At 37.2% G+C, this 16,928-nt stretch overlaps 5 protein-coding genes and 1 pseudogene across 9 annotated transcripts; 2 read left to right on the top strand and 4 right to left on the bottom strand.

Moving 5' to 3' along the window:
* LOC111807415 overlaps positions 1 to 3,390 on the top strand; it is a 5,582-nt pseudogene extending 2,192 nt beyond the window's left edge.
* Positions 3,391 to 4,297: 907 nt separating this feature from the next.
* LOC111787537 (actin) lies at positions 4,298 to 6,465 on the bottom strand. 5 transcript variants are annotated; one of them, XM_023667555.1, is made up of 5 exons: positions 6,416 to 6,465; positions 5,845 to 5,915; positions 5,353 to 5,746; positions 4,658 to 5,271; positions 4,298 to 4,588 (listed from the first exon to the last, which is right to left on the bottom strand). In XM_023667555.1, exons 2-5 carry the CDS (start codon positions 5,902 to 5,904, stop codon positions 4,523 to 4,525), a joined length of 1,134 nt encoding a protein of 377 aa, XP_023523323.1. In that variant the 5' UTR covers positions 5,905 to 5,915; positions 6,416 to 6,465; the 3' UTR covers positions 4,298 to 4,522. The 5 variants fall into 5 exon arrangements, with proteins under 5 accessions (XP_023523323.1, XP_023523317.1, XP_023523309.1 ...); XM_023667549.1 differs by having other exon boundaries at positions 5,845 to 5,918; positions 6,416 to 6,464; XM_023667541.1 differs by lacking the exon at positions 6,416 to 6,465 and adding an exon at positions 6,370 to 6,408 and having other exon boundaries at positions 5,845 to 5,918.
* Positions 6,466 to 7,522: 1,057 nt separating this feature from the next.
* On the bottom strand, positions 7,523 to 11,041 carry LOC111778892 (very-long-chain enoyl-CoA reductase-like). Its single transcript, XM_023658896.1, has 4 exons — positions 10,756 to 11,041; positions 10,561 to 10,600; positions 8,191 to 8,849; positions 7,523 to 7,792 (listed from the first exon to the last, which is right to left on the bottom strand). Exons 1-4 carry the CDS (start codon positions 10,822 to 10,824, stop codon positions 7,724 to 7,726), a joined length of 837 nt encoding a protein of 278 aa, XP_023514664.1. The 5' UTR covers positions 10,825 to 11,041; the 3' UTR covers positions 7,523 to 7,723.
* A 128-nt stretch (positions 11,042 to 11,169) lies between these two features.
* Positions 11,170 to 14,551, top strand: LOC111778900. The gene is made up of 3 exons (XM_023658905.1): positions 11,170 to 11,438; positions 14,040 to 14,257; positions 14,351 to 14,551. The coding sequence occupies exons 1-3, from the start codon at positions 11,310 to 11,312 to the stop codon at positions 14,391 to 14,393; spliced, it is 390 nt and encodes a 129-aa protein (XP_023514673.1). The 5' UTR covers positions 11,170 to 11,309; the 3' UTR covers positions 14,394 to 14,551.
* A 287-nt stretch (positions 14,552 to 14,838) lies between these two features.
* LOC111788777 (CASP-like protein 4D1) lies at positions 14,839 to 15,483 on the bottom strand. The gene is made up of 3 exons (XM_023669281.1): positions 15,320 to 15,483; positions 15,120 to 15,240; positions 14,839 to 15,045 (listed from the first exon to the last, which is right to left on the bottom strand). The coding sequence occupies exons 1-3, from the start codon at positions 15,481 to 15,483 to the stop codon at positions 14,839 to 14,841; spliced, it is 492 nt and encodes a 163-aa protein (XP_023525049.1).
* An 838-nt stretch (positions 15,484 to 16,321) lies between these two features.
* On the bottom strand, positions 16,322 to 16,852 carry LOC111803504 (CASP-like protein 4D1). Its single transcript, XM_023687978.1, has 2 exons — positions 16,721 to 16,852; positions 16,322 to 16,640 (listed from the first exon to the last, which is right to left on the bottom strand). Exons 1-2 carry the CDS (start codon positions 16,850 to 16,852, stop codon positions 16,434 to 16,436), a joined length of 339 nt encoding a protein of 112 aa, XP_023543746.1. The 3' UTR covers positions 16,322 to 16,433.
* Positions 16,853 to 16,928: the final 76 nt, after the last annotated feature.

The following is a 16,928-nucleotide window of genomic DNA, read 5'->3' as shown; positions in this document are numbered from 1 at the left end:
GTATGCCCTTGGAAGGCTCTGATACTCAAAAGATAACAAGGGAAGAAAAAATTCTTGAATGTTTTTTTTTATTGAATTATTCTGAAAATGAGTACAGTGATATATAGGCATGCAGTCTTACAGTTTTCCAGCTCTAGCAGAAATAGTCTGTCTCATAAATCATCTAAAGCAACCTCAGCTAACCAAACAAACATACTCTATTACAATTTGCAATTACTTAACAACCACTGCCAACACCTACTGGGTTCTCTGCACACCTTCGCAAGCCAATAGTGGTTGAAGACCAGACAATGAGCTTGATTTTTAATTGGTGAAAATTCAACCAGGATAGTGGCTTGGTTAGGATGTTGCAATCTGAGTTGAAGAAGGCAGAGGTTGAACACTGTATTACTTTTCAAGAACTAAATCACTTACAAAGTAAATGTCAATCTCTACATATTTAGTCCAAGAGGTAAAATAGGATTGAAAGTAAAACTCTTCTATTTTATTTGCATCGGGGGGAAATATTTTTTAAGTAAAATTAATAATCAATAGTTTTTCACATTGGAATAAATTGATGGATTATGAGAAAATAAACTTTCATTGAGAAACATGAAAGAAAACACATAAAAAAAACTGCTGAACAAAAGGAGTCCTAGTAGAAACTGGCTAAACAAGAAGGAACTCCAAATTGATGGAAATCTTAAGTCATATGATGTTTATGTTTGGAATGTTGGGTCAAAATTGGTACCCAGTGTTATGTAGAATGAATGATATCAAGTTTGTTGAGCTTTTTGCAGGTTCCTTGCCCTTCAATTTTTGATCCAGCTGAGAAGTATATGTCCTTGATCGTTCCTGCTTTCAATGAAGAGTACAGGCTTCGTGGAGCTCTCGAGGAAACCATCAAGTAAGCTGAAAAACGTAAAAATTTTCATTTTTTCCATATAAATATTTTTACTTGTCTCTTATACCCAATTGCTCTCTTTGACCTTGGTTTTCTCTGTATACCAATCCTCTGTTCCTCTCGACTCAGATTTTCCTAATTCTTGGATTTTTCAATGTTCTCCTCATAGTCTCTACATTGCTAGATATGACGGGCAAAATAAGACCCCAGGAGAATGTTTCTCAACTTTTAAAGGCCACAATCCTTTCCTAATTAATGGTTGAAAAGCTACGAGACAAAGTATAATTTCATTCCTTTGCTTTNGGAGAATGTTTCTCAACTTTTAAAGGCCACAATCCTTTCCTAATTAATGATTGAAAAGCTACGAGACAAAGTATAATTTCATTCCTTTGCTTTTTAGTTATCTTCGACAACGTGCAGCAAAGGACAAGTCATTTTCCTATGAGGTATTTCCTTTGTCCATTTGTCCCCTTTCTTCTTGTTCCTGATCATGGGCAACTCTCAAGAAAATTTGTATAGTTGGTTTGTTCTTATGAACTTTATATGCCAATATTTTCTTGCTTGTTAATTGTTATTCCTTGATATAATCTTCTTTATTGTTTTTATAAGAAACCTGGAGATATGAATTAGGAGAGAGAAGAAACCTACGGGCCAGGGGAAAAGGACTTCCCCTCCAAAATATAGCTACTTACAAAAACACCTTCTAATCTTGAAGAATCATGGAATGTAGTTAAAAAGAATTTGCTATAATTATAACATCACAAAGAAGCAGTGAGCTGTACATTGTTCCAATCTTGGAAGAAATCATGGAAAAGGGGAAGCTATTAGAAAGGTGAGTTTGGACTTGCCACTTTATTTGTAACACTTGTATGATTATTGTTCTCTCTACACCACTTTATTTGTAACACTTGTATGATTATTATTCTCACTTTCTAAAATGCATTTTCAAGCAGGGAATGCTTCACTCACGTGGTGAGCTACTTCTGATGCTGGATGCTGATGGAGCAACAAAAATTACTGACCTAGAAAAACTTGCAAACCAGGTTTGGACAAACCCAATCTATTTTCATGTGCAATTTTTTCTATGAAGTTCTAAAAATGTGATAGTTATTCAAGACGAATTTTCTCTCCCCCAGATCCATGCAGTAGCAGTTGTTAAGAAGGAAGGTTCAAGAGATCCAAGCATTAGAATATCTGATATTCCAATCACTGCATTTGGTTCTCGCGCTCATCTCGAGGAGAAGGCTCTGGCTACAGTTTAGTGTTGGTCTTGCAATTGTCTCGCTTATTTATTTTAGCTTTTCTTTTTCATAAAAATATGACAGGTTCTTTCACTTTTCAGAGGAAGTGGTACCGCAATTTCTTGATGAAGGGTTTTCATCTTGTGGTTCTTCTAACTGCTGGTCCTGGAATTCGGGATACACAGGTCCTTTTTTAGTTTGTATCACATGCTCCTTCATGTACATGTGCCATATCTCTGTGCAGTAATAAAGACATAGTGTTTATACGTTCCATTATCTCTGCTAAGCTTCAAATTTTAATCCTTATTTTCCATTTCCGTGATCTTNACATGCTCCTTCATGTACATGTGCCATATCTCTGTGCAGTAAAAGCTTCAAATTTTAATCCTTATTTTCCATTTCCGTGATCTTATGCAGTGTGGTTTTAAGATGTTCACGAGATCTGCTGCAAGGAAGCTGTTTACCAACATTCGTTTGAAGAGGTAAGATCCCCTCTCCAATCCAATATTTTCTCTCTTTGAGGTTTTAATTCGGACAATCTGAGCGCAAAACCATAAGAATTGAAATTTGTTGGCTTATTTTGTTTTCCCATTCTCTTTCATAGTCCTGATGCTTGTCGTCGGTGAACTCTTTTCAGCAATAGTACTTGTTCATCTATGATTTGAGCTTCCAAGAATTACNTTTTCAGCAATAGTACTTGTTCATCTATGATTTGAGCTTCCATGAATTGCCGAGTATGATCACTGGATCAACTAAGCAACAAGAACTGACCGACTAAGCATTCACTTCCTGCAGGTGGTGCTTTGATGTCGAGTTGGTTTACCTCTGCAAATATTTTGGGATTTCTATGGTTGAAGTGTCCGTGAACTGGTCTGAAATACCCGGATCCAAGCTAAGTCCACGGAGCATTTTAAACATGCTTTGGGAGCTCGCACTCATGTCTGTGGGATACAGAACCGGAATTTGGAGAATTTCAACCTGAGCTTCCTTCTGACTGAATTTCTCAGACACAAAGAATGCGAAAGATGATCAGTTCACGAATACGGTATATATATTTCACCCGCAATAGTTCGTGGTGTGCAAAATTTAGAGCTGAACGAATTTTGAATAATTTTGTATGCCAATGTGATTATTCTGTTTTTTTTTNTTTTTTTTTTTTTTTTTTTTTTTTTTCTTTTAATTATTTTGTATGCCAATGTTTTAACATCTCAGCCATGCATGTGGCTGGCTAAGTTATTCTATTGCAAAAGCTTATTTGGGGGATTACATCTCTGGCAATTTCTTTGAGACCCTCTTGATTATATTGTGCAGGCTGATATACAACAACTCAGCCATGTTTCGGTTCTGTTCATAGATGAAAGCTTTATTTCTTCTGGTTTTAAACACGTCATATTGTGTAGGCAGTGGTGTTTAAAAAACTCGATCACCCAACCTATTTCTTTTCGTTTGGGTTGGTGGGGTATAAACTTATTTAAATTGGATTAAAAAAAAATGAAAACTTTATATAAATTGAGTGAGATTCATCTCAACTCAAATTTATTATTAATTTTGAAAAGTCGATTAAATGAGGGGAACTTGATTATTTAAAATAAAGAGCTCGAATAATTGAGTTAAATTTTAAAAATATTATAGTTAACTTTATTATTTAAAATAGAGTTTAAAAATATTATAGTTGAACTTTATTATTTAAAATAAATAGCTCAAATAATTGGGTTAGATTTAAAAAATATTATAATCCAACTATGTGCCGAGTGGATAACAAATATTATAATCCCAACTATGTGCCGAGTGGATAACCCAAGATTAGTGCTCTCCTATTCTCACTTCTCCAGAGGTAGCACATGATTAGTGCTCTCCTATTCTCACTTCTCCAGAGGTAGCACAGCCAAGACAGCGATGGGTTCTCTGCTCGGCACGGCCGAGAGTGATGGGTTCTCTGCCCGGAACAGCCGAGAATAGAGCAACAGAAGTTTTGAGAATCAAGAGAAGGTCACGACGGGTTCTCTGCCCCTGCAGGGCCGGGGATGGAGCGACAGAATGCTCACGATAGGTAACGATAGGTAAGTGGAACTGAATTGATGTATGCAGCTGAAGTATAATGCTCACGATAGGTAACAATAGGTAAGTGCCTCTATTTTCAGCTCATTTATCCCAACTATTATTAGGCAAACACTTTTTGTAATCAATGATGTTTAGAGTCTTAAATTATGATTAAGAGTCTCGGCAACCAACTCCAGTACCTTCTTGAAATCAATTATTTCAATATTAGAACAATAGCGAAGGACAAAAATGCTAAACAAACAGACAAACAAAAAAAAGGCTACAAAGTTGCCTTTCATTCCGACACATAAAACAGTACACTCCCATATGTCTTGACCCTTCTGCTTCTTCTTGTCTTTTAGAAGCACTTCCTGTGCACAATCGATGGCCCAGACTCATCATACTCTGCCTTTGCAATCCACATCTGCACCAAAAACACAAGGGGCACCCATTAGTAAGAACAAAACTGAATGCTTTTAATAATAATGTCTACCTGCTGGAAGGTACTCAGAGAAGCCAAGATGGAGCCACCAATCCAAACACTGTACTTTCTTTCTGGAGGTGCCACCACCTTGATCTTCATGCTGCTCGGCGCCAATGCAGAGATTTCCTTGCTCATTCTATCGGCAATGCCCGTAAACATGGTCGAACCACCGGAGAGGACGATATTACCATACAGATCCTTCCTAATATCCACGTCACACTTCATGATGGAATTATATGTAGTTTCATGAATGCCCGCAGCTTCCATTCCGATCATGGATGGCTGGAAGAGAACTTCCGGGCATCTAAAACGTTCGGCACCGATCGTGATGACTTGTCCATCAGGCAACTCATAGCTCTTTTCAACTGATGAACTGGTCTTAGAAGTTTCAAGTTCCTGCTCATAGTCAAGTGCAATATATGAAAGCTTTTCCTTCATATCCCTCACAATTTCTCGCTCTGCTGTGGTCGTGAATGAGTATCCACGCTCCGTGAGAATTTTCATCAAGTTATCAGTAAGATCACGGCCAGCAAGGTCAAGTCGAAGAATGGCATGTGGGAGAGCATACCCCTCATAAATGGGGACTGTATGACTCACACCATCACCAGAATCCATCACAATTCCTACATAATAGAACAAGAATTCCCTAAGATCTTCAATCTTCATAGTTTTACAGCAATGATGGACTTATAGTGAACTCTTACCAGTTGTTCGACCACTGGCATATAGTGAGAGGACAGCTTGAATAGCTACATACATGGCAGGAGTGTTAAAGGTCTCAAACATGATTTGGGTCATCTTTTCACGGTTAGCTTTGGGGTTAAGAGGGGCCTCAGTTAGGAGAACAGGATGCTCCTCTGGGGCAACACGAAGCTCATTATAGAACGTGTGATGCCAAATCTTTTCCATGTCATCCCAGTTGCTAACAATACCATGCTCAATTGGGTATTTCAGGGTCAAAATACCACGCTTGGATTGAGCTTCATCACCTACATAAGCATCTTTCTGGCCCATGCCGACCATCACGCCGGTGTGACGAGGTCGGCCAACAATGCTAGGGAAAACTGCCCTGGGAGCATCATCACCAGCAAATCCAGCCTAAAACAATGGCACAGGAAGAAATGTTTTAGGCACAGGAAGAAATGCATTAGCCATAGCCATAGCCATACATAAAAATCACAGGAAAGGCAGTCTACCTTAACCATTCCTGTTCCATTATCGCATACAAGAGGCTGGATGTCCTCTCCATCTGCCATCTTTTATATAGCTGCTAGAAAAGTTGGAATTAGTTGACACAAGCATCATTGGAACTCAAAATCCAATGATCAATATAAATGACACTAACTGCAAAGTATAAACAGGGAAACAAACAATTCTCGGACATTATTTCTGAGTATCAAACTGTGCCATTGCCACAAAATATGCTGTTCTTTCTTGAATTTCTTAATTCTTGGTTCATACACCATAATAAAATTGATTGACAATTAGGTATCAGCCTCAGTCTAACGGATCATTATCGAGTAACATGCACTCAAAAAATTGCTTACTGTATTGAATCTCGATAAAACAGCCACGATACAGTGAGATTAAAAAAACAATCAGGTAGAACTTAAGAACAAACAACGATATAATCAAAAAGAAAGAACAAGAATCGACAGAAATGCAGATATAAAGAGATGCATATGAGCAAATAACAAAAATCGATGATGGGAAACAACAACCTTTGAGGATTGAAGGTGAGGAGTAGGGGAGAGAGGTAGNAACAACCTTTGAGGATTGAAGGTGAGGAGTAGGGGAGAGAGGGAGAGAGGGNGAGGATTGAAGGTGAGGAGTAGGGGAGAGAGGTAGAGAGAGAGAGAGGGTTCCAAGGGAGGAATGAAAATGGGGAAATATAAAGAAGGAAACTGGATTGTATTCCATTTGGAGCGTCGGAGTTCATCACAGAGAGAAACGGGAGGTTCTTGTGGTACTCACTCACTTGATTTGCGACAGAGAGGGCGACTTCGTTGGGCTGGGCATCCCATTTCGTGGGGGTCGTTATTACTTTTCATTTTCTTTTTCCTTTTTTTCTATTTTACCATTTTGCCCTCCCATCTCTTTCTTATTACCAATAAACTCTTCAAATTTTCTTACACCACTCATTTTTATCCCCAAACTTAATCCTTTTTTCTTTCCCCATTTTTAATTACATTCAACAATTTTATATTATAATTTAACTTATTAAAATATTATATAATCGAATATAAACTCGTAAGATCAAGTTAATAAATCAACAATTTGAATTTTACCAAATAAAAATATAATTCAAATTTCTAATTTAATCCTAAAAAGACAGCTGGCATGAGTAACAATACACACTTACTCCTCCGTTATTGTCATCTATATTTTACATTTATAATAATAATAATAATAATAATAATAATAATAATAATAGTAATAATAAACTCTAATCTTAATTTATTTATGAGGCCTATAAATAAAATAGCTGAGTTTGATGATATGAAAAATGTAAATTTTGATTTAATTTTCTATGTACGTTAAATTAGATTTTTTTAAATTTATTTTCTAATCAATCTTAATAATTATTCTCGAATAAATGATATAATAAAATTGTATAAATTTTTAATTGCAAATATTTAATACAATTTATATTTCAAACGGAATAAATTATATCAAATGAGATGTAAATATAAATCCTATACAATTATAATGATTTATTAATAAAACAATAAAAAGAATTCAAAAAAGATTTATGCATTCACAATGGAATACTTAATTAATTCTTATTAATTATAGCTTATTATTATTATTATTATTTACAATTTTAATTTGAATAAATTAATTATACTTCAAAATTATGATATATCAATCAGCTAATAAAAATGTCCCAATAAATAATAATTTATTTTGATTCCCATACAACACAAAGAACAAGGCAAAGTACTGTTAAGACAACCTCAAAGAACATCAAATACATTGAGAAAATGATATCTTGTGGTGTTCTTCAAGGGACATTTTAAACTTAGAGCTACCAACTCGATAAAATATGGATCTGAGGCCGCCCAATCAATCCTTCTACAGAAATGGAGGAAGTATCACCCATCTGCGTGGGTACCTTGGCCTTCCCTCCTTCCCATCAAACAGCTGCACATAGGGACGGAAAAGTCATTATGTGAAAGAAAAATAAACGTGAGTAAGTAAGGGGTCGATCATAGGTGTATAAGTAAGGAATACTATCTCCATTAGTCTTCTGGAGTAACCAAAAGCAAAACTACATGTTCAAAGTGAACAATATCATACCATCGTGGAGGTTCGTGATTTCNCACATAGGGACGGAAAAGTCATTATGTGAAAGAAAAATAAACATGAGTAAGTAAGGGGTCGATCATAGGTGTATAAGTAAGGAATACTATCTCCATGGGTCTTCTGGAGTAATCAAAAGCAAAACTACATGTTCAAAGTGGACAATATCATACCATTGTGGAGGTTCGTGATTCCTAACCTTAAGAACAACTAAGAGAAATAAGTTAGATATACTATACCTTCTTGAGGCGACGGTGCTTTGCAAGGGCCCAGTTCGTCATGATCAGAGTAGCAACCACAAGAAAGATGTAACCAGCGACAGTCTGTGTAGCTATATTGAAGCCTACCCACTGATATATTTCTGTTGTGTAGTTTGCACATGTCACAATGTTGAACAGAAACCCCTTTGGGATTTGATATCCCCCATTCCCCTCAGGGCTCCGCAGTTTTCTCAGCAAAATATGACAGTAGAAGTTACACACTTGACACAGCAAACCAAATGCAAACCCAATCTTCATTTGAAGGTCACCAACAGGGCTATAAAGTGGGTGATTAACATAATATGCAATATACGAAACGAAAAATGTTTCCATGATTCGTTTGAAGTAGTGAAAACACCAGTAGTACATTGCATACGTCTGAACCGGATGGATGACACGTTCGGCCTTGTAGCCAAAGAACTGATAGACAGGGAAGTAGTAAAAGATGGGGTAGAGGATCAAGGGGCCCAAGTATTCAAAAAAGAAGAGAGTACGATAAGAAACTTGTGGACCCAAGTCCTTGAAGACAACAGTTATGTTGTCTGAGTTGTTGCTACAATACTCTCTAGTAGGCCTCTCCTTTGAACCAGGTTGAACTGGAAGAGTTAACCGCTGCCTAGCAGGGTAGAACTTTTTGGCTGTTTCAATGAAACAACGAAATCAGGTAGCTGCACTTTACATAACAATTGATATCGACTTACATGTATGCATGCTAAAAGACTACCAATTTGCTACTGCTTAAGAACCATTTAACCATTTTACAGTAATGAAAGAACTAATTTTCAGGAAGGATAAGATAGAAATACTTTATTATGAAGTAGTGAAACATATTTTGATTCCTCACCTGTCAGCCGTGCAGTTTTTGCAAAACATTCTTTATAAAAGAGTAGAAACCTCTTCCTATGCGTCTTAAAACTTTGAATGGAAGCTTTGAAGGAAAAGTCCAAAGAGGACAATATCCAGTAAGTTTGGACTGTTACAAATAGTATTAAAGCCAGACACCAGGGCGATGCGCCAGTGAGGAGGTTGAGCTCCGAAGGGGGGTGGAAACGAGGCGGTCTTCCAGCAAGGACGTCGGGCCCCATAGAGGGTGGATTGGGGTCTCTCATCTATTGGAGAAGGGAAAGAATGTCAACAAAGACGTTGAGCNAAGATAGAAATACTTTATTATGAAGTAGTGAAACATATTTTGTGCAATTTTTGCAAAACATTCTTTATAAAAGAGTAGAAACCTCTTCCTAGTCGATGCGTCTTAAAACTTNTCTTCCTATGCGTCTTAAAACTTTGAATGGAAGCTTTGAAGGAAAAGTCCAAAGAGGACAATATCCAGTAAGTTTGGACTGTTACAAATAGTATTAAAGCCAGACACCAGGGCGATGCGCCAGTGAGGAGGTTGAGCTCCGAAGGGGGGTGGAAACGAGGCGGTCTTCCAGCAAGGACGTCGGGCCCCATAGAGGGTGGATTGGGGTCTCTCATCTATTGGAGAAGGGAAAGAATGTCAACAAAGACGTTGAGCCTTGAAGGGGGGTGGATTGTGAGATTCCACATCGGTTGGGGAGGAAAACGGAGGTGGATTGTAAGATTCGNTTTGGAGGGAAGCTTTGAAGGGAAAGTCCAGAGAGGACAATATCCAGTAGGTTTGGACTGTTACAAATAGTATTAGAGCCAGACACTGGGGTGATGCGCCAGTGAGGAGGTTGAGCTCCGAAGGAGGTGGAAACGAGGCGGTCTTCCAGCAAGGACGTCGGGCCCCATAGAGGGTGGATTGGGGTCCCTCATCTATTGAAGAAGGGAAAGAATGTCAACAAAGACGCTGAGCCTTGAAGGGGGTGGATTTTGAGATTCCACGTCGGTTGGGGAGGAAAACGGAGGTGGATTGTAAGATTCGTTGGCCCAAATGGGGGTGAATTGTGAGATCGCACATTGGTTGGAAGGAGAACGAAGCATTCTTTATAAGGATGTGAAAACCTCTCCCTAGCCGACACGTTTAAAACCTTGAGCCAAAGCCCGAAAAGTGAGCCAAAGCCCGAAAAGTGAAGCTCAAAGAGGACATGACAATATCTGCATAGCNAGCCGACACGTTTAAAACCTTGAGCCAAAGCCCGAAAAGTGAAGCTCAAAGAGGACATGACAATATGTCTGCATACCTGTTACAGTTTCACACCCAAAAGCTTAAACTGTTGTGCTAGGCTAAACTTAATCTTTAGATTCATCCGTTTAACAACAAGTCCAGTTCTATCACTCACTCCAACAAAAATGTCAAATCTAAGCTAAGATTTCTAACAATTCTAAGCTAAAAAGAACATGTATGCAACAATTAAAGAAAACATTCTACCCTCATGTACTCACTTCGGTTGTAAATCGCATCCTGCAGATCCGCCACCGAAGCCTGCAAAGGATTAAACAACAATGTCCATGAAACTTAAGATCCCATCAGCTACTCANAGAACACAGCCACCAAAACAAGTTGTACTCTTATCATCTTTTCTTGTATTCCAAGAATCGAGAAAGAAACAGTAATTGAATCAAAATCCGAACACTTACAGAATCGCTTAGTTGAATGCCGCCGTCAACAACTTCTCTCCCACTGCGAGAAACTACTGAGACCTTCATCTTCACAGCCAAATTAACCCCACTGTGATTTCAACCCAGATCCTGAAATAGCAGAATCAGAGGACCCAGAACCCAGAAATGGTTATACGCTGAGATCTGCTAAGGGATTTTATTAAAAAATGGCGAAAGTTCTCTGAGTTTGAAGTGGGTTTTGAAGGGGGAGGTTGGGAAGTAGGCTTATTAAATGGCGTGCAGTTGGGGTAGGAGAGCTAATTCCAACGACGGATGCAGCGCGTTCCTCCTAGTCATCTCCTCAGTACAAATTTACAATTCGACGCATTCAAAATGTTAAAACATACTAAATTGAATATTTAACCCAAAATCGAAAATGTAACAAAAAAAAAAAAAAAAACAACGGGTTTGCGAAGCTGGAGCCGGGCCGGAGCCTTGGACCGGTTATTTAAAGGGCAGTTGGCGGGCAGATTGAATAATGAAACCTTTTTAGGGTGAGAAATTGATATCTTTGTACGGTGTTGAGCTGAATAATGGCTCAGAAATTCGGTGGTCGGTTGCTCCCCACTGGAACCCCCTCGGTGGGTTGGTCCTTCGTCGTCGTCATCTCTTCGCTTCTCGCCGGCGCCTCCGTCGTCCACAACATCTACAAACCAAATCTTGTATTCTCTCAATCTGTTATGTTCTTAAATACGTAGAGTCACTCTCTGATGATTATTCATAGTCGGAAATATGGTCATGTATGTGACGATTGCTGGGTGCAATTTATCTTGATTATGCCTATAACCTGTTTGATGAAATGTTCACCTTTTATTTTTTGCCTATTGTCTTCTTATTTGAGTATAGGACTTCCATTTCTGTTTCTGATCAATGATATTATCAACAGTTGTCTAGCTATGTTCTTGAAATCAGATATCAATTTCAGCTTCTTCTTTTTTCAGAAATTAGGTGTGTGTGCCGTGTGCAATTTAACTTGACAATGCCTGCAACCTGTTTGATGAAGGCACATCTTATACTTTCTGCCTACTGTCTTCTAATTTGACTATCTCCTCGGATCAATGGGGTTCAGAACAACAGCCCTTAGTATATATTATATATATTGCTTTGGGCTTTCTCTTTTGGGAGAGGTTTCCACGCTCTTATAAAAAATGTTTCATTTCTTCCCAACCGACGTGAAATCTCACACTTCACCCCCTTCAAAGCTCAGCATCCTCGTTCGCATTCGTTCCCTTCTCCAATCGATATGAGATCCTCCCAATCCACCCATTCAGAGCCCAACCTCCTTACTAGCATACTGCCTCGTGTCTACCCCTTCGAGACTCAACCTCTTACTGGCACATCACCCAGTGGCCGGCTCTGATACCATTTGTAACAACTCAAGCCCACCGCCAGTAGATATTATATTTTTTGAGATTTCCCTTTTAAGCTTTCCTTCAAAGTTTTTAAAATATGTTTGCTAGGAAGAAGTTTCTACACTTTTACAAAAAATTTCGCTCTCCTCTCCAACAGATGTGGGCAAGATTCTTTATACAAATGAAAATTTCAGCTTATTGTTTTTTAAGATAGGATCATATTGTATGCTGCGTGCAACTTAACTTGTTGGAAAATAAAAATCCCACGTCAGCTAATTTAGAGAATGATCATGTGATTATAATGATCATGGGATTATAATCAAGAAATATTATCCGCATTAGTGTGAGAGGCATTTGGAGAAGCTCAAAGTAAAATCATCGAAGCTAATGGGGGATCTGTCATTCATAACTTAACCATGAGTGCAACCTTGAACTTTATTCCGATTGCCTTCTTATTCGNGCCTACTGTCTTCTAATTTGACTATCTCCTCGGATCAATGGGATTCAGAACAACTGTCTAGCCATGTTATTGAAATCAGTATTCCATTTCTCTAGTGGATTTACTTGTTCTTTTTAATTTTTATGTCTATTCTTTCAAAAGTATAACCGTCCAAGTCTACCACTAGTATATTCGAGCTTCACCAAAATTTTTAAAACACTTTTACTAGGGAGAGGTTTCTACACTCTTATAAAAAATACTTCATTTCCTCCCAACCGATGTGTGAGATCTCACAATTCACCCTCCACATGATTCACCCCACAATTCACAATCCACAATTCACCCCCTTCCAGGCTCAGTGTCTTCGTTGACACTCGTTTTCTTCTCCAATCGATATGGGACCCTCCCAATCCACCCCTTCAAAGCCCGACATCCTTACTAGCATACCGACATTCTTTAACTTAACAATGAGTGCAACCTGATTGATGAAAGTTCCACCCTGAACTTTATTCCGATTGCCTTCTTATTCGAGTATAGGTCTGCTGTTTCCTGTTTCTGATAAAAGGAATTCAGAAAGACTGTCTAGTTGTGCGCTTGAAATCAGATATCAATTTCAGCTTCTTCATTCTTCTTCTTCCTCCCTTTTCTTTTCCAGAAACATCTTGGGATTACTGACCCATTTTCTGTTTCTTGCATTTCTCTTAGTACCTTTTCATAAAATGTTTGCAAGTCTGTTCTGTTCATACATTTATGCAATTGTATTGCTTCATCCATTTCTCTTGTTTCACTAGAAAGTACTACATTCAGAATGGCTCTGAATTTCTAACGCATTTCATTTCTAACGCATATAGTTTGTTCATTTCTTTCCAGATAAATGTTTTTCACATCGTTCAGCTCAAACTCTTTTTCACACGCTTTGATGTTGAAGTTCTCTATNGTATTGCTTCATCCATTTCTCTTGTTTCACTAGAAAGTACTATATTCAGAATGGCTCTGAATTTCTAACGCATATAGTTTGTTCATTTCTTTCCAGATAAATGTTTTTCACATCGTTCAGGGAAAAAAAAANAAAAAAAAAAAAAAAAAAAAAAAAAAAAAAAAAAAAAAAAAAAAAAAAAAAAAAAAAAAAAAAAAAAAAAAAAAAAAAAAAAAAAAAAAAAAAAAAGAATCTTTGAAAGATTGGCATACAGTAGGGTAAAAGTACAAATTCTTAAACCAAACCGCAACCTCAAGGCAGGGATCGAACCCCTGACTTAAATCGAAGCCATTTAAAAACCGAAACTTTGAAAAAAAGCAAAAATTAAGGGACATTAGAGATGATTCGAGTGGTATNGAACCCCTAACTTAAATCGAAGCCATTTAAAAACCGAAACGTTGAAAAAAATAAAAAATTAAGGGACATTAGAGATGATTCGAGTGGTGTTCAACCTGGTATTGACCGAGATGGCCTTGATTTTGGTTTTACTGTTCAGAACTCCATTCAGAAAGCTCATAATCAGTGGATTGGACAGATTGAAGCAGGGGAGAGGGCCTTTGGTGGTCAAGACCGTTGCCGCCACCATGCTAGTGCTCTTCGCCTCAACTCTCTACAATGCGGCGGAAATCCGCCGGCGAACGGCGGAGGCCGGCTTCCTCAGCCAGACCGACGAGGTTCTCATGGCTCATCGCCTTCTCGAAGCCTCCATGATCGGTGAGCTCTGTTTTTTTCTTAAGATTTTGTGTTCAATATATTCATGAATGAACTGTTTTGAAATGGTTTTGATTTGGGAGTGTTTGGCAACAGGATTCTCGCTATTCCTCGTGCTGATTATAGACAGAATACATAATTACATCAGAGAGCTTCATCGACTTAGAACCAATTTGGAAGCAAGATCTGAAGCACGCACATGAAAAACATCGAAAAATCTGAAATTTATTTTAACTTTGCTTCCTATTATCTGTAAATGCAATATATTAATTAATAATGATTGATATTGAATATACAAATCAATTATTTTCACATAAAACTCAATTATAATTAATTATAATTTCAAAGTACTCTAAAAAAGGCCTATATGATGCCTCATTGGGCTCAACGTTTGGGCCACGATGTTATTGGGCTATGTAGAGAAAACCCAATAAGCAAACGAAAACGTAAAATCGCTCTCCTGAAAAAAGGAAAAATAATTCATAATTTATATAATATGAGATTGTTCCTATTTTTTGTTAAACAAATATTAAAAACTATATTTTATCAATACAAAGCAAATATGGAAGACCAACACTATATTTTCAAGGCTTCCTGATGAGGGCCAAGGAAGAGAGAATTGAGACAACGGCAGCGCAAATAAACGCAAGGAGAAGAACAGCCGCCGAAGCATTTCCCTTGTCGAAAAACGAGTTTAAAAGGTTGCCAACCAGCTCTTTAAGACCGACTCTCAAATCGATGCCAGCGCCTAACCCCGCCGAGGCCCCCGACAGTAGAAGATACGACAACAGCTACATGACACGACATAACATAACATCAAACACCCTTAAATCTCAAAAGCTTAAACAAATATTACTATACTCACCTTGTCACTGAACATATCGAAGAGGAGAGTTCGATGGCTTTTGGTAACGACGTTGTAAATGTTGAGAGCGATTTGAAGTAGACTCAAAACAGCTCCAATAATCATGGTTGATATCAAATATCTATACATAAACCGAATCAGATTGAATAAAAAATAGCTGAGAATTCTAAAAGAAAAAACATATTTAAGAACACACTTACCGATAAGAATAAACATCTTTGAACTTAAATTTTGTTTCATTTTGAGCGCCTTTGTTGAAAGTTTTGGAATTGGTGGCGTTGATTATGAGAGAAATGAAGATCAAAATGAAGGTCAGAATTCTTAGAATCAGTGAAGCAATTCTTGAGCCCTTTGACCCTTCCATCTCCTCCTTCCACCCTTCTAAATTTTGCTCTTCAACTTTTACTATATACACACACATATACTTTTATATATATATATATATATATAAAAGCTGGACTTGGTATTTTCTTGGCCAATTTTTTATTTATTATGTTCATCTCAAGATTTTCAAAAAATAAATAAATAATGGAAATTATCTATAACTTATATTCTATAATATTTCCAAATGGATTGAGAATCCATTTTTTTTTTAATAAAGTATTTAAATTATGGACTATGTCATTAGAATTCAATATTTAATCATTAATCTTAGTTCATAAAATTGGAAAATAAGGTGAAATTCTCTTCATCTGTCTTACTCTATACATTATTTAATTCTGTCATTATAAAATTCGCGATGTTTTCTTTAAATATCTTAGAATATTTGCATTAGTCATCTTTTTAATAATTGAATATAATTTTTTCGAATCATCGTGCACCCAAAGTTATATTTTGGACTAAGTTAGTTATTGAAAGAAGTAGGCTATTTCAAATTCATAAGCTTCTTTCAATAACCGCTCAAGTCCACTGTTAATAGATATTGTTTGTTCGAACTTTCTTTCCCTCGAAATTTTTAAAACTTTGTTGACCAGGAGAGGTTTCTACACATAAAAATGGTTAGCTTCTCTCTCCAACAAACGTCAGATCTCACAATTCATCCCCTTCCAAACTCAGCATTCTCGCAAGCACGCGTTCCTCTTTCCAATCGACATGAAATATTCTTTTGAAAAATATATTAAACATCGATGATGTATGATGGTTGAAAACAAAATTATGTTGAATATCGGGTGATTGAGACAGAATTAATTCGATCAAATTAGATATTCATTAATCTAAATCACATATTACAAATTAAAAATGGAAAAGGATACACACATACAAAAGGTAAATAAAAATGATCATAATTTATCAGACAAAGAAACCATCACTGATTCAAGGCTTCCTGATGAGGGCCAATGCAGAGAGAATTGAGACAACAGCAGCGCAAACGAATGCAATAAAAAGAACAGCAGCTGCACCACTCCCCTGGTCGAAAAACGAGTCGAAAAGCGTTCCAAACAGCTCCTTCAAATTAGCTCTCATATCGATCCCAGCTCCTAACGCTGCCGACGAGCTCGATAACAACAGATACGACAACAACTACATACAATAACATCGTGTAAGATTCATCGAAAACAAACTTTTCAAGTTCTTAAAAACACTTTTTTGCATGCACTTACGTAATCGCTGAACAAATAAAAGAGCGGAGTTCCTTCGCTTTTGGTAACCATATGGTAAATGCTGAGAATGATTTGAATCAAACTCAAAACACCTCCAATTACAGCCGCTGCTATCAAATAACTGGAACACATACATCCCCAAGAACATTAAATAAAAAAAAAAAAAAAAAAAAAAAAAAAAAAAAAAAAAAAAAAAAAAAAAAAAAAA

The sequence above is a fragment of the Cucurbita pepo genome, chromosome LG01, assembly GCF_002806865.2.
Source record: "Cucurbita pepo subsp. pepo cultivar mu-cu-16 chromosome LG01, ASM280686v2, whole genome shotgun sequence".
Taxonomy (NCBI): Eukaryota; Viridiplantae; Streptophyta; class Magnoliopsida; order Cucurbitales; family Cucurbitaceae; genus Cucurbita; species Cucurbita pepo.
The sequence above is the reverse complement of the archived record's forward strand: the minus strand, read 5'-3'. Positions and strand labels throughout refer to the sequence as shown.

Coding starts and splice junctions, on each gene's coding strand:
- LOC111778892 (XM_023658896.1), bottom strand. CDS start 10,824: ATGAAGGTCTCAGTAGTTTCTCGCAGTGGGAGAGAAGTTGTTGACGGC. Junction 10,601..10,755: donor GCATTCAACTAAGCGATTCT/GTAAGTGTTCGG, acceptor AATCCTTTGCAG/GCTTCGGTGGCGGATCTGCA. Junction 8,850..10,560: donor GGATGCGATTTACAACCGAA/GTGAGTACATGA, acceptor TCATTGAAACAG/CCAAAAAGTTCTACCCTGCT.
- LOC111788777 (XM_023669281.1), bottom strand. CDS start 15,483: ATGGAAGGGTCAAAGGGCTCAAGAATTGCTTCACTGATTCTAAGAATT. Junction 15,241..15,319: donor AAAGATGTTTATTCTTATCG/GTAAGTGTGTTC, acceptor GTTTATGTATAG/ATATTTGATATCAACCATGA. Junction 15,046..15,119: donor TCGATATGTTCAGTGACAAG/GTGAGTATAGTA, acceptor CGTGTCATGTAG/CTGTTGTCGTATCTTCTACT.
- LOC111787537 (XM_023667555.1), bottom strand. CDS start 5,904: ATGGCAGATGGAGAGGACATCCAGCCTCTTGTATGCGATAATGGAACA. Junction 5,272..5,352: donor TGCCAGTGGTCGAACAACTG/GTAAGAGTTCAC, acceptor TCTATTATGTAG/GAATTGTGATGGATTCTGGT. Junction 4,589..4,657: donor CTCTGAGTACCTTCCAGCAG/GTAGACATTATT, acceptor TTTTTGGTGCAG/ATGTGGATTGCAAAGGCAGA.
- LOC111803504 (XM_023687978.1), bottom strand. CDS start 16,852: ATGTGTTCCAGTTATTTGATAGCAGCGGCTGTAATTGGAGGTGTTTTG. Junction 16,641..16,720: donor TTTATTTGTTCAGCGATTAC/GTAAGTGCATGC, acceptor TATTGTATGTAG/TTGTTGTCGTATCTGTTGTT.
- LOC111778900 (XM_023658905.1), top strand. CDS start 11,310: ATGGCTCAGAAATTCGGTGGTCGGTTGCTCCCCACTGGAACCCCCTCG. Junction 11,439..14,039: donor ACATCTACAAACCAAATCTT/GTATTCTCTCAA, acceptor TTTACTGTTCAG/AACTCCATTCAGAAAGCTCA. Junction 14,258..14,350: donor TCTCGAAGCCTCCATGATCG/GTGAGCTCTGTT, acceptor GTTTGGCAACAG/GATTCTCGCTATTCCTCGTG.